The sequence below is a fragment of the Acanthaster planci genome, linkage group LG03 (assembly GCF_054643075.1).
Source record: "Acanthaster planci isolate LZ-2023a linkage group LG03, COTS_SCS, whole genome shotgun sequence".
NCBI lineage: Eukaryota > Metazoa > Echinodermata > Asteroidea > Valvatida > Acanthasteridae > Acanthaster > Acanthaster planci.
In genome coordinates, this window is record NC_141779.1 from 17,057,986 (window position 1) to 17,082,779 (window position 24,794).

Genomic DNA, 24,794 nt, shown 5'->3' on the forward strand with positions numbered 1-24,794 from the left:
GTCAACTGGCAACACGCGAGGGGCCTTCCTGGTGTAGCTCGAAGCACGTGTTTTTGTTTACATTTGTGCTCCAAACGACCAAACCCAAAGTGCGGCACAGTACAGCGATAAGCCAAACAGAAAACAAGGTGATCCGAACTCGTCAAAGGGTAAGACTAGGAGCCTGTGTGTGGTCGTTGTGGTCCGACTTGTCCTCGAGTTGCCTAGCATACCTAGATAGTTTGAACTACTAGTACAAGTCATTTCACTTTCCTGGTAAACTTGGACGATCACACTTTTTCTGTATTTTGACTAGCCCCACTAGCAGACTAGTGTGCCATGGACTCTCACGTACTCCCGCTCCATCCATCCATCCTCCAAAGATGGAGCGGCAGTGAGAGTCCGTGCCACACTAGTGGGGCTACATTTTGACATGTGAACTTAATACTGACGTTACTTTATTAGGCCTAGTCATCACTGACCAACTTATTGTTTCCTTTACGCGTAATACTCCCCGCAAAAGCAGGTGATCATGTTGGTAAGCCATACTTCAGACACCTCTTTGTTTTGTCCTCATTAAAAAAAAGCTTATAATGATCCTAGGTCCTAGGTTACCTTTGCTGCCCCAACATTACTAAGTCTTTTACTCCTGCACTCATTTGGAGAAGATGTTGCTGAAATGAAATTCTTTCCAATAATGTGCAGTTGAAGACAAACTTATGTTACGCAATAGCAGGGTCTCTATGAGGAGAGCACCAAAGTTGCCTCCTAGAAATTTTGTTTCCTGTATTTTGTGCTGTTTTGTTTTTTCAGCTCTGACACTCAACTTGTTTTCTCTGATGTACAAAGTCTTCTTAATGCCCGCATCTTGAAGAATTAAGATGTCCTCCTCCCAAGATGAGATGACTATCCAGGATCTTGAAGATATCATCCTGGAGGTGCCAGAAGAGGTTATCAGCGTCTTTGAAGGTGTGGTGTTAGCCAAACAGATGAGAGCACAAGAGGGAACAATCAAACAGTTGTGCACCATTCATGACAGGGTCAAAGCCGTAAGTTGAACTTGCAATATAGACCGATCCTCTAAGCCCCGCCCCATTGTGTTCTGACCAATCACAGCAGGAATTTATGTCAGACATGTGTACACAAAAGTTGGACATGCATGCATATGCAAATGATGTGCGCAGCTGGTAAATGTAGTGTGGCATTGGACAAGAGCATGTGTTATATTCCCACATGCTCAGTAGGCAAGGCTTACTGGATCGGTCTTGGAAGGTGGTATCACAACACTCGGGCCCCATTTATTGAATGCAGGTGTGAAGAGAATGAACCAACTACCGTACATGTATGCTCAGCATAATACGGGCTAGAGCTAGTCTCAAGCAATATGCTGGCATTTCACTTTGCCCAATGACCTGTTTCAGCTGAATGTTTCCCTTGGTTAACAAAATTTGATGCTTTGGATCCCCATGAGATTGGTCCCTCATAATCTGCAGTGGAGTGTTAATTGTTTTATAATAACGAAGTGGACATCCCATTGGCAACATTAAAATCTGTGTTAATATGGTGATATTCTGTTGAAAATTTTTTTGGGCCCTTTAATTTGCCCTTTTATATATGTACTGAATAATAATTACCAGTGTGTCAAAAGAGGGAGCCATACAACATACTATGATAAAAAGTCTCTGAGTAGAGTTACTTATAGGTTGGTAATTTGGGAGAAAAAAGGGTCACAGGGCCACTCCACAGACTGGTGCAGACTGTCATACTGTACATTGTTATACTTTTGGGGGTAAACAAGGTGGAAAGACAGAAGACATGCGTTTATTTTGGTGGAGCCGGAGACAGAAAATGGACAAATAAAAGCAGTTTCCAAACACACAAGACCTGGAGGCGTCCAGTGTATTTTATTTTCTTGTCGCCCTCTACCTTGCTACATCCCACCATTAACAAGGTTCAGACATTTTCTCAGTTAACATTGAGAAAGGATGTTTTTGCAGCATTCACCCCTAAGTTGAAGTGCACCCTCGACAGCAAAGAAGGGACAGGCTCGCAGAAAGCATTTCAACCATTTTACACACACGAGGACCATACATTCAAACAGAAATTGGTCAAATGTACTCAGCGCTGTGTCTAGCTCCAAATGCATATTGACTTTTGCGCGTGTGCAGTGAGTTCCCAACAAAGGACAGCTGTTTCTTAGTAAAAGCTTGCCTTCTCTTGTTCCTGCTCGGGGGGGGGGGCAGTGTGGGAACTAGAAGCCGGGCTTTCCTCATACAAATATTTGCAACTTATCCAGCAACTCATCTGTAAAGTGTGTCGTTTGAAAACTCATGTTTTATGGTATGTTTCAAAAATAACAGTTTAGTTTTAGACTTATTTCCAGGGTGTTATGACCGAAAGGTTCAGACTCTCGTCTCTAAAATACCCATTTTTTTAATCAGAAAATTAAGAAAATTTGGGATTATTGTTATTCCACTGTTCATTTCTGTGAGGATTCCACGCATTGTCTTTAACTTATGAAGAAGATCCAATTGAGTGTAGATAGTATTAGAAAAAAGGTTTTATCTCAGATACAGTTTTCATTTATAATGCATTTTGAAATTGACTTTAAGAGGGTTTTAAGTTCTCCTCCATATTTCTTTTAAACAGAAATAAAAATGTTTTTTCTATTTTCCCGCCAACAGGCCCTTGCTCATTTTGGTGTCAACACCAACATTCACGCCACCCAATCTGAGGTAGGCTACAATTTGCTAACAGAATGTTTAAACCGTGCTTTACTTTATCCACATTTTGTTATGAGGTGTGCAAAATAGTCTTTACTTTATCCACATTTTGTTATGAGGTGTGCAAAATAGTCTTTACTTTATCCACATTTTGTTATGAGGTGTGCAAAATAGTCTTTACTTTATCTACATTTTGTTATGAGGTGTGCAAAATAGTCTCTTGATTTCCTCTTTTTTTCCTTCTCTTGTCCAGATACTTGAAGAAGAGTTGCGAAGGCGTCGACCTCCTGGCTTTCAAACAAAGGCCAGGAGAGAAGAGGTAGGGATATCAGTGATTGTTGTCAGATAAGACTAACTTAATACTTCTTTGGAAGCTTTTTGGTAATTTTTGAAGGAAGAGGTGGAGGTTTGGGGCGAAAAGAGTCTAATTTTAAGTTTTTGGGGACACGTTAGAATTTTAGACCTTTATGAAAGGTTTGCTCGATACAACAAATTGTCAGGAAAATTGTTTCCCATGAAAAAGGAACATATTTTTATGACTGACTGAGATTTTGAAGAGAGATAACTTTCTGTAATGTCACGTCTCCTGAATGCCCTGTTTATGGGGTTTTTTAAAACAAGTACTGGACCAAGTTGATTTCCTGATATTTATGCACAGTGCAAGTAATTTTAAATTAAGTGCTTTACTCATTTGCTCAATTTAATCAAATATTCAGTTTTGTTTCTGAGTGTTGAAGTAAACAGTAATCTTTAGCATTTTCAGGGTGTTGGAGAAAGAGGCAAAAATGTATATTGTGACCGTGTCGGCCAGAGAATATCATCTGGCATGTTTGAAGTACACCCATATTGTACAACTATTCTGTTGCAGATGTTACACAAGCAGAACATCTTGGACACAATTCATGAATTCATCCAGGTTTCCATTCGCCGAGAAACAGTAAGTTCTGACAGTGACCTCTTAGCTCGTGGCTCTTGTTTGAGTCGAAGCCAGGTCACTGGTTAGTAATTTGGAACACAGCTTGAGGAATATTGGGACAAGTTGATGATGGCATAGCAACAGTATTAGCATTTTTTTTTGCTCATTTTTTCACATCACAAAGATATGATGTGAGCAGATGCTCTTATTAAAACTTACTGATGTGTTGTTCTCAATGCATTGCTCTTTATGCTATGTGAAAGTTCAGTTTAAACCAAGTTTGCCTGGATCATTAACAACTTGTTAATTGATAGAAATTGAATGCGTTCTTGACTTACCTGAGGAAAGAGAAAAGAAAATCAAGATTCTGGAGCGACTGGAAATGACGTGCTAACAACCACATTTTGAAGCTTATGAGAAATGAAAGTGCTGTCAATTGGTTTCTGTTATTTTGAAGCTTGTTGATGAGGTTGGGGATTGGCTGTTTGATGTACAGACGACACTGGTGAGTCTGACAATGGTTTCATTTGGTCTTGGTTTTACAAAGTAAGAAAGTAATAAAAAGCACCAAAACAAAAAAACTGAAACATCTGAAAGTCAAAGGAATGAAAAAATGCAGTTAATCATAATTTTGATCATGGCTGAGATGTATAAATCATTCTCTTATTGACGGTACAGTTGCAGAAAGGAGTTATTTATGACCAGTGGCATTGTTGAATGATGATTTGGGGGATATGACGCCTCCATATGTGGGTTTTTTAATTTATTGACAATTGTTGTCTGCAGGTTTGTTTCATTGAGAAGAAAAAAGCTACAGGCTGCCATAGACGGTGGTACCGTAATTATTTATTTACCTCATGAAAACCAGTCCTTAATCTGGCCCTGTCCCATGTGTTGTGGTCGGGTGCATTCCAAGTCCTTTCACAAGTCCCTCACTAGACCAGTCATAAGTAGCCGGATGAACAGTGACAAAGGAATGCTTTTGTCACAGTTCATTTGAAAAGCTTTTGGCTTGGCTTAAACCTGGGTGACTTGCGATGGACTTGTAGGGACCTGTGACGGACTCAACTACAACACTGCTCTGCCCTGACCAACTCTTTGTTTTATCGCTGGGAGTCAGCAAGACCTCTTTGTAATGCTCTGGTCCCGCCCACGGTCAGGCAACAATCTTTGGAGGCTGAAAGAAAATGGTCAGTGAATTTTTGTTTTCAACATTTCCGCATGTTGATTTTGCTCTGCAGGAAAAGAATTTACTGAGCGATGAGTTTTTCAAGGAGAGAGACAAAGAAGAGATAGAAATGGAACGAATAGCAAAGTGAGTCTCCACCGTCATCATCTCGCATTTTTGCAGGAATGTTTTCGTTCATTGTTTACGTTTTCAAAACTAATTGAGGGAAACCTGCAGCGAAAGGAAACGGAATGGGGTCGTCACAGATGATGTTTTCAAAAATTAACGAGGCAAACATGTATTGTTTGCAACTTTTCTTTCTTAGTTAGGCATGCTAAGAGGCTACAACCTGTTTGATTTGTTTGAGCTCTTCCTTTCTGGCAAACAGACTTGAGGGATGGTCTAGGGAAAATAAGTTTATACATTCCCTGTGGGAAAAAGTCAAATGATTCATTATGTGGGAGTGATATGACTCGGTTGTGACTGTACTTCAAATAAGGCGTTAGGCACCCAGTTACATTTCATGTTGAATGCCCTTGATGTATGCTTTGTTTGTTTTGCCACTTGCAGCGCAGCTCTGAATGACAACAAGAAGTTTGTTCGGAAAAATGTGGAGAAACTCAAGAATCTTGGACAAGAGATCTTTGAGGCAATGAATGAGTTGGCGCAGCATGAAAATCTGGAGTGAGCTTAATTGCCACCTTCTTCAAACTAGTACTTTACAATTCAGCTGTGTTTTATGACGTGGTTTTTGTTTTTTACATAGTGATTTCCATTTCAGATGTAATTTCTAATGTGTTGGTAACTGAATCAATTGTCAAAAATTGCCTTCAAGCTACATACACTTATTACTTGACACTAAATTTGTGACAGAAATGTAACCAAAGGTCACTGTTTATTATAGAATTAGTTAATGCTCATTGAAACTCAGAGCTTGTCATGGAATCCAATGAGAACTGTTCATGGATTTGGATTTTTGTCATTATTAAGCACCAAACGAACACAACTGAAAAATAATTGTTTTTGTCACTCAGACCAGGCACCGCTGGCAGCGAGTTAAAGCCAGCCTTCAGTAGCCTGGCAACACAACGTCAGGTGGCAATCCGTGCCAAGGCCAAAGAAACCCAAGAAGTTCTCAATGGTAAAAACAATGTTAACCACTACCAGCCGGGGACTCCGAAATCGGAGCCGTATGGTTTATATGTGTGGCCGGGGTCTCCGAACTCGGACAAAGGAAACAGGGCCCTGTAACAAAAGACCGTACTCCGAACAAAAGACCAGGCTGCTGGGCATGACCGGCATTTTTCACTCTCAAAAGTGGTGATAATCCAGCATTATTTTGAAACCGTATACCAGGGTCTGGGGTATTTAGAGCAAGCGGATTACAACCGGGGACAAAAGCTCTCCACCACCGCAGCGATGAGCCACATAGCACCGCTGCATGCTAATCTGGCCCCTATTGAAAAGAGGTCAGCAGTGCACTGAGCCAGGTTCGTGAACAAAAGAGTTGTATAACACCGCACAATCTGGGCTCTGTTTACAAGGCTGCAGGCCTGGCTGAAATATTCGGTTGTCAATGAAGGTCACCTGTCAACTAAGAGTAGTGCCTAAAGATTACTCCGTGCAGCTATAAACGACTGTTAAATGGAATGATGAATTGTTGAAGGATTTTGAAAATGGAAAAAATGATAGTCATGCCGGCCCAGCATCCTCAACGTTGAAAAATGCCCCGGCACGAAGTGGTTAAAATGAATGGTTCAGTTAACCTGGTCTATGTTTTTGTTGTTTCGTCCACGCCTGCTTGGCTGTCTGGCAGCGACTGGGTGCATTGGCCATGCTAGATCAGTGTCACCTGGTGTGATCCTTACCCCCTTCCTCTCCCCAAAATAAAAGAAAAGACAGATGTTAAGGTGCTTCTTATCCTCAAGATGTAGCCTTCTCATTCAGCAAGTCCCTCCTGGTTTTACTTACAAATTCACAGAGAAAGCTCTTCTGGCTGATGCTGCCAACTGGAAATCAGCAGCTCAAGAGGTCAGAAAAGCCCTAGAAGACACCATGAGAATGGCAAGAACCAACAATGACAGAAACAGTACGTCCGCTTTACCATTAACCCTAACCATGCCCAGTCTATGTGTGCTTTACTATTAGCCCTAACCATGCCCAGTCTAAGTCTGCCTTACCATTAGCCCTAACCATGCCCAGTCTTTGTGTGCTTTACCATTGGCCCTAACCATGCCCAGTCTGCGTCTGCTTTACCATTAGCCCTAACCATGCCCAGTCTAAGTCTGCTTTACCATTAGCCCTAACCATGTCCAGTCCATGTCTGCTTTATCATTAGCCCTAACCATGCCCAGTCTACGTCTGCTTTGCCATTAGCCCTAACCATGCCCAGTCTACGTCTGCTTTGCCATTAGCCCTAACCATGCCCAGTTTACGTCTGCTTTACCATTAGCCCTAACCATGCCCAGTCTAGGTCTGCTTTACCATTAGCCCTAACCATGCCCAGTCTATGTGTGCTTTACCATTAACCCTAACCATGCCCAGTCTACATCCGCTTTACCATTAGCCCTAACCATGCCCAGTCTATGTCTGCTTTACCATTAGCCCTAACCATGCCCAGTCTATGTCTGCTTTACCATTAGCCCTAACCATGCCCAGTCTATGTGTGCTTTACCATTAACCCTAACCATGCCCAGTCTGCGTCTGCTTTACCATTAGCCCTAACCATGCCCAGTCTATGTGTGCTTTACCATTAGCCCTAACCATGCCCAGTCTATGTCTGCTTTACCATTAGCCCTAACCATGCCCAGTCTACGTCTGCTTTACCATTAGCCCTAACCATGCCCAGTCTATGTCTGCTTTACCATTAGCCCTAACCATGCCCAGTCTACGTCTGCTTTACCATTAGCCCTAACCATGTCCAGTCTATGTCTGCTTTACCATTAACCCTAACCATGTCCAGTCCATGTCTGCTTTACCATTAGCCCTAACCATGCCCAGTCTACGTCTGCTTTACCATTAGCCCTAACCATGTCCAGTCCATGTCTGCTTTACCATTAGCCCTAACCATGCCCAGTCTATGTCTGCTTTACCATTAGCCCTAACCATGCCCAGTCTACGTCTGCTTTACCATTAGCCCTAACCATGTCCAGTCTACGCCTGCTTTACCATTAGCCCTAACCATGCCCAGTCTATGTGTGCTTTACCATTAGCCCTAACCATGTCCAGTCTACGTCTGCTTTACCATTAGCCCTAACCATGCCCAGTCTACGTGTGCTTTACCATTAGCCCTAACCATGTCCAGTCTACGTCTGCTTTACCATTAGCCCTAACCATGCTCAGTCTATGTGTGCTTTACCATTAGCCCTAACCATGTCCAGTCTACGTCTTCATGTGCTTTATCATTAGCCCTAACCATGCCCAGTCTACGTCTGCTTTGCCATTAGCCCTAACCATGCCCAGTCTACGTCTGCTTTACCATTAGCCCTAACCATGCCCAGTCTATGTGTGCTTTACCATTAGCCCTAACCATGCCCAGTCTGCGTCTGCTTTACCATTAGCCCTAACCATGCCCAGTCTATGTCTGCTTTACCATTAGCCCTAACCATGCCCAGGCTACGTCTGCTTTACCATTAGCCCTAACTATGCCCAGTCTAGGTCTGCTTTACCATTAGCCTGAACCATGCCCAGTCTAGTGCTTTACCATTAGCCCTAACCATGCCCAGTCTACGTCCGCTTTACCATTAACCCTAACCATGCCCAGTCTATGTGTGCTTTACCATTAGCCCTAACCATGCCCAGTCTGCGTCTGCTTTACCATTAGCCCTAACCATGCCCGGTCATCGTCTGCTTTACCATTAGCCCTAACCATGCCCAGTCTATGTGTGCTTTACCGTTAGCCCTATCCATGCCCAGTCTATGTGTGCTTTACCATTAGCCCTAACCATGCCCAGTCTGCGTCTGCTTTACCATTAGCCCTAAACATGCCCAGTCTACGTCTGTTTTACAATTAGCCCTAACCATAATAGGATATAATAGGATTTTATGAAATTATACCACAGTTGTGGTTTAGGGCTAATTAGTGAAATAACTGATATGTATCATTGTTATCTCTGTAACTTCATTAAGTAGTATGTAACTGGATTTGACAAAATGAGCCAATTATTCAGTGATTTGTTTTTGTTGTCACTATAAAGAACAAAATTAATTCTAAAATTTGGTTAAATGTACCACATACTTTGTGAGCCTGGTGAAAATGGACACTACAAAGGTCCCTGTTGATATATGTCGTGCCAAATTCTCAAAAAAGCCTTTAAAGTGTATCTGTCAAAATGTGGTTCATTTTGCTAAGTTAATTAATATGCTTAGGCCTCTGTTATGTAACATAATAGACTGCTTGCGCCCACTAAATCGCGTGACCTATAGTGGGTATCAACCCCATAGCAACGTGTGTTTCAGTTGTTGTTTACAAACAATACACCCAAATTACGATATACTACCCAGCACATCAGTAGTCCAAGTACGTTACCTACAGTCAACTTTATTTGTGGTAAATGATTCTTATGAAACACATTGCTTTTGGTGGACGCCGTGTTTGTGGATATTTAATACCCACTACAGGTCTATTTGAATATGTGACATCCAAGGGGGAGGTAAGATAAAAATGTGACAAAGGACATGTTGAAGCTAGTATGAAGGATGTAGGCCCATTCAACACCTATAAGTTGAACCACTTTTTCAGGTGCTCTTTTCAAAACATTTTTTGTTCCTGCACTCCGAGGTTCACCAATAGGAAGACTAAGGACTCAGTTATTGAATAAGGGGTTTTTCAGCCCAAGAAATAAGATTTTGAATTTATTTTCACTCTGTGGATTCCCTATTTAGAGAAAAGAATTTTTTTCAGTTGAAATCAAGCATATATATATATATATTAATATCTTACATCAGCTTAAAGATGTCATAAAGAAGGCAAGGCCTGATTTTCAACCCAAGCATAGTTTTATAAGCAGACCAGTTTTTGAGCTACTGATATTTTGTGCACTCCAATTAACTCCAAAATATCGAGCAGATTTTGATTTTTCTGATTATCTCTGTTTCAGTGATCAAGAATGCCCTGAAACAGTTCAACTTTATGTCAGTTGCCGTGGAGAGACGCAATGAAGAAAACATGCAACTGTGCGAACAGATACTGGAGTTTGGGGTAAAGGAATGGACATAAAGAAAGGGGACAAATTGTCTTGTCACTGCCAGTTTGAAGATGTTACTGCAAAGCAGTACTCAGTACAAATGACAGATATTCACGGTCATGTTTCCACTGAAAAAGTCATCATTCATCATCACTTTCATAAGGGTGCATGGCTTATTTGTTGTGTGACAGGTCAGTGTGAACCATCTGACGAAAGGGAACGAGAAGTTGGAGAGAGATTTGTCCAAGAAGACTACAAGGCTGGAAGCACTGGAGAACTTCACAGAGAAACAGAACCAAAAAATTGTAAGTGAAGATTGGGAGCTTCTCATGAAAACGGTCACACAGAGGTCAACCCTGTGTCAAGTAAATGAAATGCCGTAGCCAATGACATTTGTCGTATATGAGCATTTTCAATGGGTATTTTAGCAGACGTACAAAAATCAGTTGGCTTTTTGTACTGGGTTTTATTTCAGAAAGAATTGCAAAATCAGCTGAAGGATATGAAGCACTCCGTTGACCAGGCCAAGGCCGTCAAGAAGCTCAACCCTAAAGAAGAAGCGCAGCGCGAGGCTGCACTCAAAGCCGCCCAGAAAGAAACTGGTAAGAGGATCGGACGATCCAACGCTTAGATGAAAATAGCCCCCTGCAGTCGAGAACAGTTCAGCTTCAAATGGAACATGGGGCCTGATCTAGTGCATTTTTTTCTTGATAAGGCAGGAGCGTATTAACTATTTATTGCTCAAACTAACCGCAACCCTGCACACACACCCAAAGACCTCATGCAACCACTCCATCATTCATGTAACCATGCCATCATGCTGCAATGCTGGGAACTTGTTAATTTCCCTGGCAAAGGATTCTGCTGAAGCTTGATTTATTACTACAATTCAAAGCAGTCTAATATTTGCATGCTGATGATAACAGCCAATGAAAATCCACCAGTATTCACACTCTGGTTTGTTGATAACAGCCAATGAAAATCCACCATTATTCACACTCTGGTTTGTTGATAACAGCCAATGAAAATCCACCAGTATTCACACTCTGGTTTGTTGATAACAGCCAATGAAAATCCACCATTATTCACACTCTGGTTTGTTGGTTTTTCTCAAAGAATTTTCCTTTTATATATTCCAATATTTCCAAGTTGCAAGTTACCACAATGGAAATCGAAATCCCCCACTCATGTCATATCGTTTGTCAAGCAAGACAGAGGGCATACAGATGCAGCACTTGACCATGTTAGTAATGCTTTGGACAGCATCACTCATGTTCAGCATACCAAGAGCACGTTAGAAGCACTGTGACTCTGCCCCAAAATGGTGCATAGCGAGATGGTTGCTCATCCTTTATACATGTCAGTTCGTCCTTGCTGCTCGAGTTTCAACCGAGGGATCACTTTCAATTGGCAGCTCGATTACAGGAAGAGATAAAGACCCTCCAGGCACAAGCCACAGCCAGAGAAGACGAGTTAGTGAGAGAAGTTGAGCACACGCTGGCAAAACTCTATGATGCAGAGGTAAAGAACTTGACCCCCAAAGTTATCCAAGCTTGTTGAACTACCAATACAGAAGTATAGATAATACTGGTTGGCCACATCAGGTTACCAGCATAAATTTGTGACTGGTTCCCAGCTGACTTTAAAGTTGGAAAGCTGATTTTCGATGAGTATCAGGAGTTGACAAGCAAGTTCCTGAGGCATTAAATCATACTATATCTGTTTTACCGTGCCTCAGTCATAGTCATTTGCCTGTAAAATTTCAGGAGCAAAGAAAAGGCAGCATGTGTAATGTAGTAAGGGCTATGCTCAATTGCTCATGCGTCTGCACTTCACCTGTGCAGCAGTTCCATGTGACTTGGGTGCGGATCCTCGCATGTGCGCTTGGATAAACAGCAGAAAAAAACCTGGCATGTGATGATAAATGAACCAGTGAAAATTCGGCTCTCAGACATGAATATGTCTGAGGTATGGTCAAGTTGATTGGCTGCTCTGTGATGGCGAAGATGTTTCACAGTAAACCAATTACCTCGTTAAAAATTCATTTCAAATATCTGATTGACTTCAGAGAAACTTAACACGATATCTCAATTTGGAATCAGCAGAGGAAATTAAAATATGAAAGTTGCCAGATACATGGAGTAGTTGTTAGTTGTACTCATATGTTCATAAACTTTTGTCCAGGTTTTCAAAGAAACTCTCTTTGAAAGGCAAAGTGTAATAGTAGTAAGGTGCCTTTCCATATGTACTGCTTTTTTGGTGGGCTGCGTACACGATGCATTCATGCGTTTCACTTTCACAGACAGAAAAAAAAACGACTCCATTAACTTAACACATATGTGCGTTACGTTCGGCCAAAAAAATTGCCCCTTCGAATGATCTTGACGGATACACAACACTTGGTGTAAGTGTTGACGCGCATATTGGAAAGGCTGACAATGCTCCCCAGATGCTCACACCACTTGAACTGAAAGGGTCTGTGAGGAATTTGACTGACCTCGTTTGGATTCTGACCACCTTATCTTCAGGACACGATTGACAAGCTGAAGCAAGTGGTTGAAAATCTGGAGGGACAGCTTGCAGACATACAGGGTAAACAAACTCTTATCCCACCGGCCAGATTTGCACTAGTACTTGAGTAGTGTCATATCCCGTGGCAATTTGAAAATACAGAAGCGATAGGATAGAACACCTGCATTTAACTTTTTCCTCATAGTCATATCCTGAACATTCAGCCTCATCTCACTCAGATGGAAGGAAAAAACAACAATAATTTTTTTTCAATGTTATTTCTAATGTTCAGAACAAGCTGAGGAGTATGCCCACCAGTTGGACATTACACATTTCCAGAGCGAGGCTAAGCAATCCCAGCAGTCATCCATGAGGGAACAATACCAGCAGCGCATCAAGGAATATAAGCAGGAGGTGTGATGAGAGAATTCCGTTACCAGGTCACACTTTGATCATAGAGTACCAAAGTGTGACGTCACTGTGAACCAGAAAGTGCAGTGCAAACGAATGGAGTACGCGCACGTGTTGGTTCGCACGCTGGTTCTCGCGCTAATGCCTTTGACACACGAATTGTGCGCGTGACGTATTCACTTCGGTACTCTATAGGAATAATCATGTATGGCTATCACGTAAGAGTGACTGTTGACAGACAATGGACGGCTGCATGAAATCCAGTGCAAGGTATCCAGAGGCCCATTGTGTGGTGCATGGTGTTGAGGTTGAAGGAATGAACATTTTTGTTTTTCCTCGATCTAGGTGGACGACATGGATAGAGAAATCACTCACCTCAAGGACGTTATCAAACTCAAGGAAGAAGCTATCTTACTGCAGGTATATGATTAATGGAGGACACTGACCTTTGCATCAATTTCTCCAAACAACATCAAAAGGCCTGAGAAATTGTTTTGAAAGAACCAAGGTATAGAGAAGAAGGTCCTCATGCTGTCTGGAGCCAAACCTCAGATCATTCTCTTTCTAGCCTTGTGTATGCTTAAGATCCCCCAGACTTGTGGAATGCACGCAGAAGATGTGTCAGTATTTGTTATGTTTTCTGCTGTAGGGAGACTGTAATGGATTGAATTTAAAAATTCAAGGTAGTCTGTCAATAACATTGGCCCTCAAGCTGGCAAGGAACAAGGTTGAAGTCTAACTTCACCATACCCCCTCACTGCCCCTCCACGTCTTCTCATTTTATTCAGTACCAGTAAAATACCTGCAACCCAACTTCCTCTGACCAATCGTCAACCCCACATGACCATTTTCTCGCTAGACGCTGCACAGTATTGCACTGAACAAATCCCTGGCATTCACTGTTAGTTCATTGATCCTCTAGAAACACATCCACTGCCCTCTAAATGTGTTTGAGTTTGCATTTCCTGTGATTTCGTCAGGAGAAAAAAATTGCCGAGTTGGCTGCACAAATGAAACACCATGCCGCTGCAGCAGCTACCCCTCCCCCTGCAAAAGACGTGACCCCGCCCCCGGGTGCCTCCCCAGAAGTGCGCAACATGCTGGCACGAATGAAGGGGGAACATGAAATGGAACTGCACACCCTGAAAGATTATGCGGCCAAGGAGAAGCTAAGGTTGGTACCAGACTGCCAGACGAGACATGAACCTTTGTGATACACAGCGGATTTCATCATTTTGATTCATCTTACCTGCTCACAGCCAAGAGGAGGGGGATGTATCTTGCCTCCCCAGTGATGGGTTTGAGCTTTTGTTTCGGTGTTGGAACTATTTTTTATTTTGGTATGCTGATACATTGTGAGTAGAAGCATAAAACAGGCAAAATGGGGGAAAAGTCAACTCAATTTTACTAATATTACTCCAAATATAAACTAAGGAGCACCTTTCTGAAAAATGAAGCATAAGTAATAGTAGAGACAGTTGCTTCCAGTTTTCAGTGAAACTGAAATTACATTTGAGCCTGTTTTTAGCAAACTCTTGAGTAATTAAGAAAAAAACTCCCAAGTCGTGTGACAGATGGTTTAATCTTATTCGTTGGATTTTCAAGATGCGATGCCACCTTGAGAAAACAGGAGAATGAGATGAAACTTCAGCTGGCTAACATCCTGAAGGAGAGCAACCGCTTGCTCCGAGCTGTCAACCGATTCAAAGATGGACTGGCCGCCATCTTGGAAAAGGAAGGTAAACCGTCAGTACATCTTTGCTCTGTCTCACTGTATTTTTACAAGGTTGCTAATGATTACTACAAGCTCTACACAGGAGCAAGTAACAGGTTTATGGATAATTTCTGACAATAACATTTTTACATGAGCATAAATTTGTTAGAAACTAAACATTTTTTTCTGTCTAAAAAACCTAAAAGAGTTAATGAATAGTTTTATTTATGACCTTCGAAAACTCCTTTAATTGTAAAATATTGTTTTGTTGGCTTGTTATCTCCTTTTGAAAATAGCTCCCTTGAAAACAATAACTGTTCAAAAGGGATTTTAGTGTTACTTTCTTTAGAGCAAGAGCTATTCCATTTTCTTATATATATCAACATCATGTCAGAACCGTAAAAAATATAACTTGTAATTGTCTGATTTTAATTATTTGAAAACATGAACAGCACTCTCAGATACCCTAAAATTGACAAATGATGTTTTGACAGGTCTTCTTGATACAGCTCATGATGTGCGGCAGTTGAGTAACCTTCCTGTTGAAGATGTAAGAGAAGTGTGCTCTTGATCTCAAATAGACTGGTTATGAACATTTGGCATTTTCAGACATTTATTTCCTCCTCTGATAATAGCAGTAGGCCTGCCTAATACAGTATTAAGTAGTCATAGAGTATTAACCAAACAAATGTATTAAATAATCATCAAGAAGAGGGGGCAAAAAGCCTAAAAAGCAAAGACTTGTGTTAGACTAGCCTATTTAACAAATTACATACAAGTCATTCAAATACAAACAACAATACAAAAAATCAACACTGTGTAATCACAAACTGATGAGTAAATGAAATCACTGACCCTCAGTGAAATGAACGATACAGAATGAAAGCGGTGGACATAGACCGACATAAGAATAATTAATCAAGATGAAGATTTGTATAGAGAATGGTGCATTATTACAGTAGATAAGATTTCAATTTACTTTTGAAAGTACTGTAAGATTTTGATTCTCTGAGGGAAAGTGGCAAGGTGTTCCAAAGTTTAGGTCCAGCATATTTAATATTTTTTTGGAAACCAAATACACTTATATTTTTACTCTGTGCTGTATATTTTTGGTAATGCTCAGATTTTTGTAAACAATCAGAAACGTTGACCAACTTCACTGACAAAATGGTATGGACTGGCATTGTTGTTAAAGATTTCCATTCCATTTATTCACCATGCATACTGCAGGAAACTAGACCACTATTTTGGGATAACAGTTTTGGATGGTATTGTACTTAAACTCTAGCAAGTTTTTAAAACTGTTCTGATTTATTGTACAGAAACCAAGTGATGTCAAAATTATCCTTGGACAAATGGCTGGGAATGCCGTGGAATGTAAGTTATTATCTCAAGCTATTAAAGGGAACTTTATCTTCACAAGTGAATATAATCGGTTTAATTCGGTGGAAGACTAAAACTAAAAGGATGTGATACATTTGAGGGTTATCATGGATTTTAACAAGATCAGCATTACAAACCCTTCTTAGCCATAGCACTTCTTTGAAAATTTTGCTGATGGTGTTTGCATATTTATTTCTTGATGTAACAGTAAAAAGATTGGTAATGTTTTCAACTTGGTGCCAGTATTGGTCTTGCTGTGCCTTGTTCAGCATATTCTTTTGAAGAGTTGGTAAATTTTTAAACTTTCAACTTATTTACTACCTTCTTTTACCGCGTTTGCATAGACAAACTTCCTGCTAAAATGTTGGTGTTGTATCTCTTCCATTTTTTTCATTTGTTAATGTAGCATCAAAACCTACCATACATGTAACTTTCTGCTCCTCTACACTAACACTGTGTATGTTGCAATTTATCTTCAAATTGGATATTGCTGTTGCTACATTTTCATATTGCAGTGCTCGTATCCCTGGAACTGAAAATTGCCCAAGCCTTGATGAATAAGGTACACATACCTCAAAATGCCTCCAATTTACCACAGTTATTGGTGATTCTTTCTAAATTATAAAGCATAAAAGCAACAGTGTAACATTTTTACATGCTAACATACTTCTTTCTTAAAGACTGTGCCTTGATAACTCATGCAGAACTCACCAACCACTTTGCCACAGAGGAAAAGAATCGATGAGATTGCATCTGTTATCACTATTTGGTTGAGGTTGTGTCTGACAGTTGTGGCAATTGCAGGAAATCATACATGCCTCTGCAGGAGCCACTGGCTAGTGCTTTAGGCTCACATGCTGTAGCCGTATCCAGTTGAGTTGGACATTTGGCTTAACCCCTTCACACCGGGATTCTGTTGACCGTGACTGCTGGGCTGCGGTATGCCCAGTATGCAAAGCCCTGTCCAGTAGCAGGCCCACATTGAAACCGCAGGTGCATGGTGAATAGAATGTAGGTTTGGTATGCACTAATCCTCGCACAGAGCCGCGGCTGTGGACGCCTCCTGGTATGAAGGGGTTAATGAAAGCAAAGCAATCAACTGGGTTAAGATGTAATACTTTGACCTCTGGAAGCACTCAATGTAATCAATGTTCAGTAATGTTTGCATTACTTTGGAAGCGTCTGGAACTGAAAGAAGCCTTGATGCCGAAGCAAAGAACTCTGACCCCGCTGGTGGAAGTCGATCCTGAGATTGAGAAGTTGACCAAGGAAAATGGATACCTGAGTGAGAAACTTGAAAAGGTGGGTCAGGAAAGACAGAACAACATTAAAAGTAACCCGACAATATTCACTACAGTGGAACGCCACTATAACAAACATGACTGGGTCCACGCTAAATGTTTGGTACAGCGGTCATTTTGTGTAGCGAATTAACTGTTTCATCGCCATGTTGAATAGCGCCCTCTCTTGTCTAACTGAAGTGCACCCTCTTGTGATACTACAGTTTGCTGGTTTTATGATGTTTTGCCATTGCATTCACGTTTAAGGTTTCCAGAAATGTATCTGTTAATTATTTTTGTTTTTTATTTAATCTTGAGTCACAAAATTGATATCAAGTTTATCCTAAAAGTCGTGAAGCTACTTCTCGGGGTCGATCTCTGATGTATGCTGTGGCGAATCTCGGTTGATTTGTGTATCAGCAGCGCCCTCTTTAGACTATTGTTAGTGCAATGCCACGGTGCGCATAGGTGCAGTTTTGCACCCGATCATGCGGAGTCGCAAAATCAATGTCTATTCAATACTGCTGACAACTAGTGGCTTTCCCTTCTAGTCCTTGGGGAAATAATGGCCACTTGTCACTTTCCAACATGAAAAACACTGACCTTTTTATCATGTTAATGTTCCGGAATTACAAACGGCACCTGAATAGTGTTAGGTTCTGTGCACAAATTACTGGGAGCCGAGGACGATGTTCGGTACAGCCAAATGTTCGGTGTAGCCGTGTTCGGTATAGCGGCGTTCCACTGTACACCCAAAGTGTAAGATCTTTTGCCTCCTTTAAGAATTGAAGAAGAGGAGAGAGATTAAATGACAACACATGATAAAATGATTTTGTAGGTTTTTTTTCCCCAGAATCACAGAGTTGAATGGTTGAACAGTTTGAAGTAAGGGTCGGTTTGGTTATTGAATAGGTAATCTTGGTTTTGGACTGGATTATGCTATCCTCGTTATTTATTTCGATTAAAGGATTTTAAATTGTGTTAAGCATTTTGTCCAATTTCTCTAAAGGCACAAGAGCTTCTTCATGCAACCGAGGTTATGCTGAGCGAGACAAAAAGAATAAACGTAAGCGATGTTATATGAACCAGTTTTTGGATGCTGTATATTTGTGGCTGTTTCTTTGTTACTTCGATTGAGTTGAATTAATACACAATAGAATATTTTCATGAGAGACAGTCCTCGCCAAGTAGCTTGAGCCACAGCTCATTGTAACAAATAACTTGAGCTTTTGTCTGCTTCATTTCTCAAATGTGTGTATATATATCATATATATGTAACTTTTCTTATTTCGTTCCATTCCTGTCAGTTCAGACTTCAGTTTGTCCACTTTTTTCTGTCCTTTTTCTCTTTTTTTATCCCCATTGCCCACATCGTGCCTAGGATGAGAAATACAAGGCCTTGCTGGATCGTCACAAAGCTCTGATTCTTCACAGCAGTAGCTTGCAACGCGAGATGAAATCACTGTATGTATTTTGTAGGCCGGCTTTTCCCACATTTTACAATCCTATTCTGTAACACAGCATGTAATTGCCCATACAGTTTGAGTGCTGGTCTTACCCTTGAAAAATTGGCTTGTAATTGGATTGATTTTAGCTTGTTCGCGTATTGGAACATAAGATATTTTGTCTGTGCTCGTTTACCTCTTTAGCTTGGTTATAAGTCAAGAATCTGTTTATCAATTATTTTCATTTTAAATCAATAATTTGGCTGTTAATCAATTATGGAAATGCCAAATATATGAGTGCAAATCGTATTTTTGCATATGAAATTTTTCTTGTTTTCACAAAATTGGAAATATTCCTACTTCCATTTTTGCTGGCATTTCAGTGAGCAGGCTTTCCGAGAAGAGACAAAGAAGCGCGACATGAAGCTGCGTTCCATGAAGGGCAGCATGGCTGAGCAGGCCAGACAGCAACAGACACTGGTCACTCAACTCAAGATGGACATTGAGAGTAGCAAGGTGAGTGAGTGACTGATTATCATTACTTGGATCTCAGTGTTTTGAAAGATAACAAGTGCAACCATGCATGCAGTGATCATGATAGTGATCCATGATCATCTACAGACGTCATGATTGGATAATACTTATGAATTTTGATAGGTTACTGGAATCCTGGTTTGAATTTTATCATTACCCTAAAACTCCCAATTTAGTGAGCATAAAAAGGATGTGTCCAATATCAAGCCTTGATGACAGGGTAATCCATCCCACAAATCTCTCTATCTTTGTTATTACCCGTGTCTTGCTCTCTAGCGTGTTGAAAAACCACCTCCAGACATCGGCCAGCTGCGGTTGAGGGTGAGCGACCAGCTACGGAATCTGGAAATGCTGGAATCTGCTCTTAAGGAGGACAAGATATCACTGGAGCTGCACACGGTAAAAGAACGTTGGCTCCCCCTTTTTTTTTTACCAAAATGAATCTGCAGAACAAACGGCAGATGTAACCAGAAGATAAGCATTTGGTTCAATGGGGACTCAGATATCCATTTAGGGGTTATGGTTGTTTCTGTCTGGTCCCAGGTCATGTACAATTACTTGGTTATTCGAGTTGATTGGGTTTTACATAGATGGAGCGCTCAGTGGAACCCACATGTAGATGCATCATGCCCTACCTGTTGCACCCAATTATGCCCTTCTCCAAGTCTCCCAAAAGGGACTCTTTACTGCAGAAATTGGCTACTGAAACCCAGATAAGAAAACTACAAAATCATTGAAGGCTTTTATGAAAATAATGTATGATAAAATGGTAACTCTTGGATGGTTGAACTCTGACATGTAGTAAAGCACATTCTTGTGGGGGTTGTTTTTAGTGTGAAACTTTTTAAATGTTTCTAGAATGTTTTGACAATGCCTGCATCTTTTAGCTTTGGATGCTGCACTAGGTTAGATAGCTTGAGTACATGCCCATAGAGTAACTTAATTAGTGATGATGTCTCGTGCAGATCACTTGCGATATCATCAAGCAGACAATCGAGGTGCCTGAGATGAGGTTGAGACATATGTTTGAGAGATACATCATCTTCAGGAGAATGCAGGAGCAAAAAGGTCAGTTGAGGCAAAATGAGGCAAAATGCAGGATGTAATCCAATCACAATTCCACACTAACATTAACTTTTCCATGCTGTGTCATTTTTCAAACTACTAACACATCCTGCAATCTGTTGCTCAGCTTTGTTCTGTTATGTTTGTTATTTTTATGTCCTAATTTCTTTGATATTGATGGGGGGGCAGACTAAGAAGTTCCAATAGTATGTTCCAAAACAAGAAGAGTTTTAAGTTTATATAAAGGTTTAAGTAGCCACATCTCAAGAACGGAAAGACTAGCCATAAGGTGTAGTGAAGGAAACCTTGTAGGCGAATTTGTAACAGGCTTGCAAGTGGTTGCCTTCTTTGTTATTTCTGGTGTTTTGTTTTGTACGATTGTTATGATCTGTGGGCTGTTAGGCATTGTTCTGAGGATTGTCACTTTATTCCTCCTCCACGAAGCATTCTTGGTACTTCGGGGTTGCAGTAATCGTATAACCCCAAATAAATAGGGAAGATGTGCAAAACTAGCATTCTTGATATTTCTCACTCCACTTTTAGGATTTTTGTTCACCTTTCAGATTTGTTTTCCCAAGGTTTTTTTATTTATACTCACAGTCTGTGTAGCCTTCATGTTTTCATGTCTCTTGTTCTTCCCACTAACTTGTCATTTTTTTGTCCTTGTTCTTCCTACTAACTTGTCAGTTTTTTGTCCTTGTTCTTCCTACTAACTTGTCAGTTTTTTGTCCTTGTTCTTCCTACTAACTTGTCAGTTTTTTGTCCTTGTTCTTCCTACTAACTTGTCAGTTTTTTGTCCTTCTTCTTCCTACTAACTTGTCAGTTTATGTCCTTCTTCTTCCTACTTACTTGTCAGTTTTTTGTCCTTCTTCTTCCTACTAACTTGTCAGTTTTTTTGTCCTTGTTCTTCCTACTAACTTGTCAGTTTTTTGTCCTTGTTCTTCCTACTAACTTGTCAGTTTTTTGTCCTTGTTCTTCCTACTAACTTGTCAGTTTTTTTGTCCTTGTTCTTCCTACTAACTTGTCAGTTTTTTTGTCCTTCTTCCTACTAACTTGTCTGTTTTTTTGTCTTTGTTCTTCCTACTAACTTGTCGGTTTTTTGTCCTTGTTCTTCCTACTAACTTGTCAGTTTTTTGTCCTTCTTCCTACTAACTTGTCAGTTTTTTTGTCCTTCTTCCTACTAACTTGTCAGTTTTTTGTCCTTGTTCTTCCTACTAACTTGTCAGTTTTTTGTCCTTGTTCTTCCTACTAACTTGTCAGTTTTTTAGTCCTTGTTCTTCCTACTAACTTGTCAGTTTTTTAGTCCTTGTTCTTCCTACTAACTTGTCAGTTTTTTGTCCTTCTTCTTCCTACTAACTTGTCAGTTTTTTAGTCCTTGTTCTTCCTACTAACTTGTCAGTTTTTTAGTCCTTGTTCTTCCTACTAACTTGTCAGTTTTTTAGTCCTTGTTCTTCCTACTAGCTTGTCAGTTTTTTAGTCCTTGTTCTTGCTACTAACTTGTCAGTTTTTTAGTCCTTGTTCTTCCCACTAACTTGTCAGTTTTTTTGTCCTTCTTCCTACTAACTTGTCGGTTTTTTTGTCCTTCTTCTTCCTACTTACTTGTCAGTTTTTTGTTCTTGTTCTTCCTACTAACTTGTCAGTTTTTTTGTCCTTCAACATGACTAACAAACACTTAACCTTTCTCACATTCACCCCCTGTTATTCTTGTGTAGCTGAATTGATATCCAAGTTAGAGGGGCCCGTTACCAGGGAACAGGACAAAAAGTTACAGGGTTTCTTTGCCCGAATGGAGACACGTATGAGTGAAGTATGTGTTTTGGTATTCCTGTGGCTAGCAGTCAAAATGTGTTTTCTTTCATGAGTTCATGAATATATTTCAGTGCTGGATTGATGTAGTCTAGTGAAAATGTAGTCCTTTCTGATTAACTTCATGGACATTTTTTTATATGTTGAAATGAAGATTTACTATTTCAAATAGCTAAAGTCTCAGATGAAACCAGTCACAAAGTTTGAGAAAGGGCCGTGCTTGTCTTTGGTTTGAAAATTAGGTTTGACTGGGTTGCTACTGCTTTATAATCTTGAGCTACTTAATGAGTTAAATTTGACAGTCTGGAACGGTGAACATTAAAATTTGAAAATCATAGTCTCTCTGAAAGCCTTGTTATGCTGGTCCCACTTCATTGTCCTAGAACATCAACACTTGGCGAGAGAAGCGTGAGGCAATCAAGCAGGAGCGTAACAATCTGTATGAGCAGATGCTAGCTATGTGAGTCAATCTGTGAACTGTACCCATTCGCTGGCATGGTGACATTTTAAAGGGCATGATTGAGAATGTGGATGAGTCCTTAAAAAGGCTGGGTTCGAATCCCAACCGGGGAGGATTTTCCCTTTGCCTTATTAGAACTTGCCAAAATGTTTGTTTTGTGAATACCTCACTAACACATGTGATCTCTTGATTGACCGAGAGATTGTCATGTGGTATGCAGCATTTCTTTCACCGTGTTACCTCCCACTTGCCAAAGCTGTGCCATGACCAAAATGTGTGGTGACCACAGCAGCCACAATATGTCACTGGGCTGGCAGTGGCACATTATGAAAATGCAGTGAATAATTTAATAATAAATTAAACAGGTTTACATTTTAGGTTTGGGTTTATTTCACTGAATTATATCTTAACTGCGCAGAATCCGTAGCCAAGGTGTTAACCACTTCCTGCCGGGGCAGTTATTAACCCTAACACTCCTCAATCCTCCAACAGGTGAAGGATTGAGGAGGGTTAGGGTTAATGTTGATGACGCTGGGCCGGGATATTTATCATTTTTTATGTTTCAAAATTCTTTAAAAATTCCTATCTTCATTTACTGGACACTTACAAACATGTGAAGGACTGTCTGGTGGCCCCTTGAGCCTGACAGACAAAATCTATTGATGCCCGAGTATTTTAGCCAGGCCTGCAGCCTTGTAAAAAGAGCCCACATTGTGCGGTGTTATATAACTTTCTTTTGTTCACGAACCTGGCTCAGTGCACTGCTGACCTCTTTCCAATAGGGGTCAGATTAGCATGCAGCGGTGCTGTGTGGCTCATCGCTGGGGTGGTGGAGCGCTTTTGTCCCCAGTGGTAATCCGCTTGCTCTAAATGCCCCAAACCGTGGTATACTGTTTCAAAACAAGGCTGGATTATCTCCACTTTTGAGAGTGAAAAAATGTCGGTAATTCCCGGCAGCCTGAACTTTTGTTCCTGAGTACGGTCTTTTGTTACAAGGCCCAGTTCCCGTTGTCTGAGTTTGGAGACCCCGGCCACGCATATGAAGCATACTTGTGCGGATCCGGAATTCCTGGCAGGGAGTGGTTAACAAATATTGACTGCTCTTACTTATGACACCATAAAACTAGTCTTCGTTTGTGACCCGTAGAAAATTCTATTTTCCTTAAATTTGGACGTAGTGCTTATAATATCTGACTTTGTACTGAGTATCAGAGGGGCTCCAGGATTCAACTAATTTCAAAAGGAATTGAGGCCCCATGATAGACAAAAGCATCTTATGCTGTTTATATTTTGCCTTTAGCTTTGATGTGGTTGGCCAGGAGACAGGCCTGAGCTTGGCAAGGCCCGCCGAGAAGGTGGCCATCTTCCGGAGGGCTAAGAGGAGCAGGGCCCACCCGATTCTGGGCCCGCGGGGGGTGAGAATGAAGGTGCCCATGGAGTTTAAGACCAACAAGCTGATCGGGACCAGCGTGACACTGATCGGGGATCATGGCCCCTTCTGGAAGGTGGGTCGAACCTAGGTTGCATTCACAGACATGAAGTAATATTCCGGGAAAATAGCAGTTTTTAGGGGAATTTTAGACCCCAAATTTGTCTCCCAAAAAAATCTTGTCACTTTCTTTTGAGATCCTTTTGTCACGCTTTGTTTTTCTCAAACTACACTTTTTGTTAAGTTTTTATGTGAAATCTGTTCAAAATGCTTCACTGTTAAAATTAACCAAATTGTTCCCTTTTCCTTCCCAAATTTATTTTTAAGAAATAAAAAAAATATATATCCCAAATTCATACTGTTAAACACTACTAAGCTTAAAACCCTTTTTTTTCAGATGCCGTCAAATTTGCACGGTGGGACTGATCTTGTAACTGTTCCCAAGATACTGGAAATGGACATTGACGCCAGGAGAAAAACTGCCAAAGAGTGAGTCACCAGTGACAAATATGACATTAACAGAATTCAAATGGACGAAAAACAAAGTAGTGCATCACCAGCATGGAGTATTACCATATTTAGACAAGCTACTATGTCACAGATCGCAATCTGACCAATCACAAGGCCTGTTATGTGGTTGTTTCCATATTACAGGCTGCTTTTCTTAAACATTGGAGCATAAGGAACAAAAAACATCGACCAAAAGGTTCCATTTGTGAAAATTTGATTGGCTGTGCAAAAAAAAGACCATTACAGACATCATCTACACATTCTGAAACACGTT

The 24,794-nt window shown here is 40.7% G+C and overlaps 1 protein-coding gene across 3 annotated transcripts in view; it reads left to right on the plus strand.

Annotated features, from left to right (window-relative positions):
- LOC110991176 (uncharacterized) overlaps positions 1-24,794 on the plus strand; it is a 27,187-nt gene continuing 2,393 nt past the window's right edge. The window contains exons 1-32 of one of the 3 annotated variants that reach the window (XM_087134039.1): positions 1-149; positions 829-1,028; positions 2,664-2,714; positions 2,956-3,021; positions 3,571-3,639; positions 4,076-4,123; positions 4,860-4,933; positions 5,357-5,470; positions 5,821-5,927; positions 6,768-6,875; positions 9,886-9,986; positions 10,164-10,277; positions 10,448-10,574; positions 11,387-11,493; positions 12,501-12,564; positions 12,776-12,897; positions 13,240-13,314; positions 13,875-14,068; positions 14,500-14,633; positions 15,103-15,158; positions 15,931-15,985; positions 16,507-16,553; positions 17,171-17,293; positions 18,281-18,337; positions 18,653-18,735; positions 19,100-19,232; positions 19,527-19,649; positions 20,216-20,318; positions 22,028-22,122; positions 22,505-22,581; positions 23,882-24,086; positions 24,408-24,499. In XM_087134039.1, coding sequence (XP_086990165.1) covers positions 861-1,028; positions 2,664-2,714; positions 2,956-3,021; positions 3,571-3,639; positions 4,076-4,123; positions 4,860-4,933; positions 5,357-5,470; positions 5,821-5,927; positions 6,768-6,875; positions 9,886-9,986; positions 10,164-10,277; positions 10,448-10,574; positions 11,387-11,493; positions 12,501-12,564; positions 12,776-12,897; positions 13,240-13,314; positions 13,875-14,068; positions 14,500-14,633; positions 15,103-15,158; positions 15,931-15,985; positions 16,507-16,553; positions 17,171-17,293; positions 18,281-18,337; positions 18,653-18,735; positions 19,100-19,232; positions 19,527-19,649; positions 20,216-20,318; positions 22,028-22,122; positions 22,505-22,581; positions 23,882-24,086; positions 24,408-24,499 — 3,092 coding nt within the window. In that variant the 5' untranslated portion in view covers positions 1-149; positions 829-860. Of the gene's footprint in view, positions 150-395; positions 518-792; positions 1,029-2,663; positions 2,715-2,955; positions 3,022-3,570; positions 3,640-4,075; positions 4,124-4,859; positions 4,934-5,356; positions 5,471-5,820; positions 5,928-6,767; positions 6,876-9,885; positions 9,987-10,163; positions 10,278-10,447; positions 10,575-11,386; positions 11,494-12,500; positions 12,565-12,775; positions 12,898-13,239; positions 13,315-13,874; positions 14,069-14,499; positions 14,634-15,102; positions 15,159-15,930; positions 15,986-16,506; positions 16,554-17,170; positions 17,294-18,280; positions 18,338-18,652; positions 18,736-19,099; positions 19,233-19,526; positions 19,650-20,215; positions 20,319-22,027; positions 22,123-22,504; positions 22,582-23,881; positions 24,087-24,407; positions 24,500-24,794 lie in introns of those variants that run through there. The other 2 variants (XM_087134040.1, XM_087134041.1) reach the window with 2 other exon arrangements.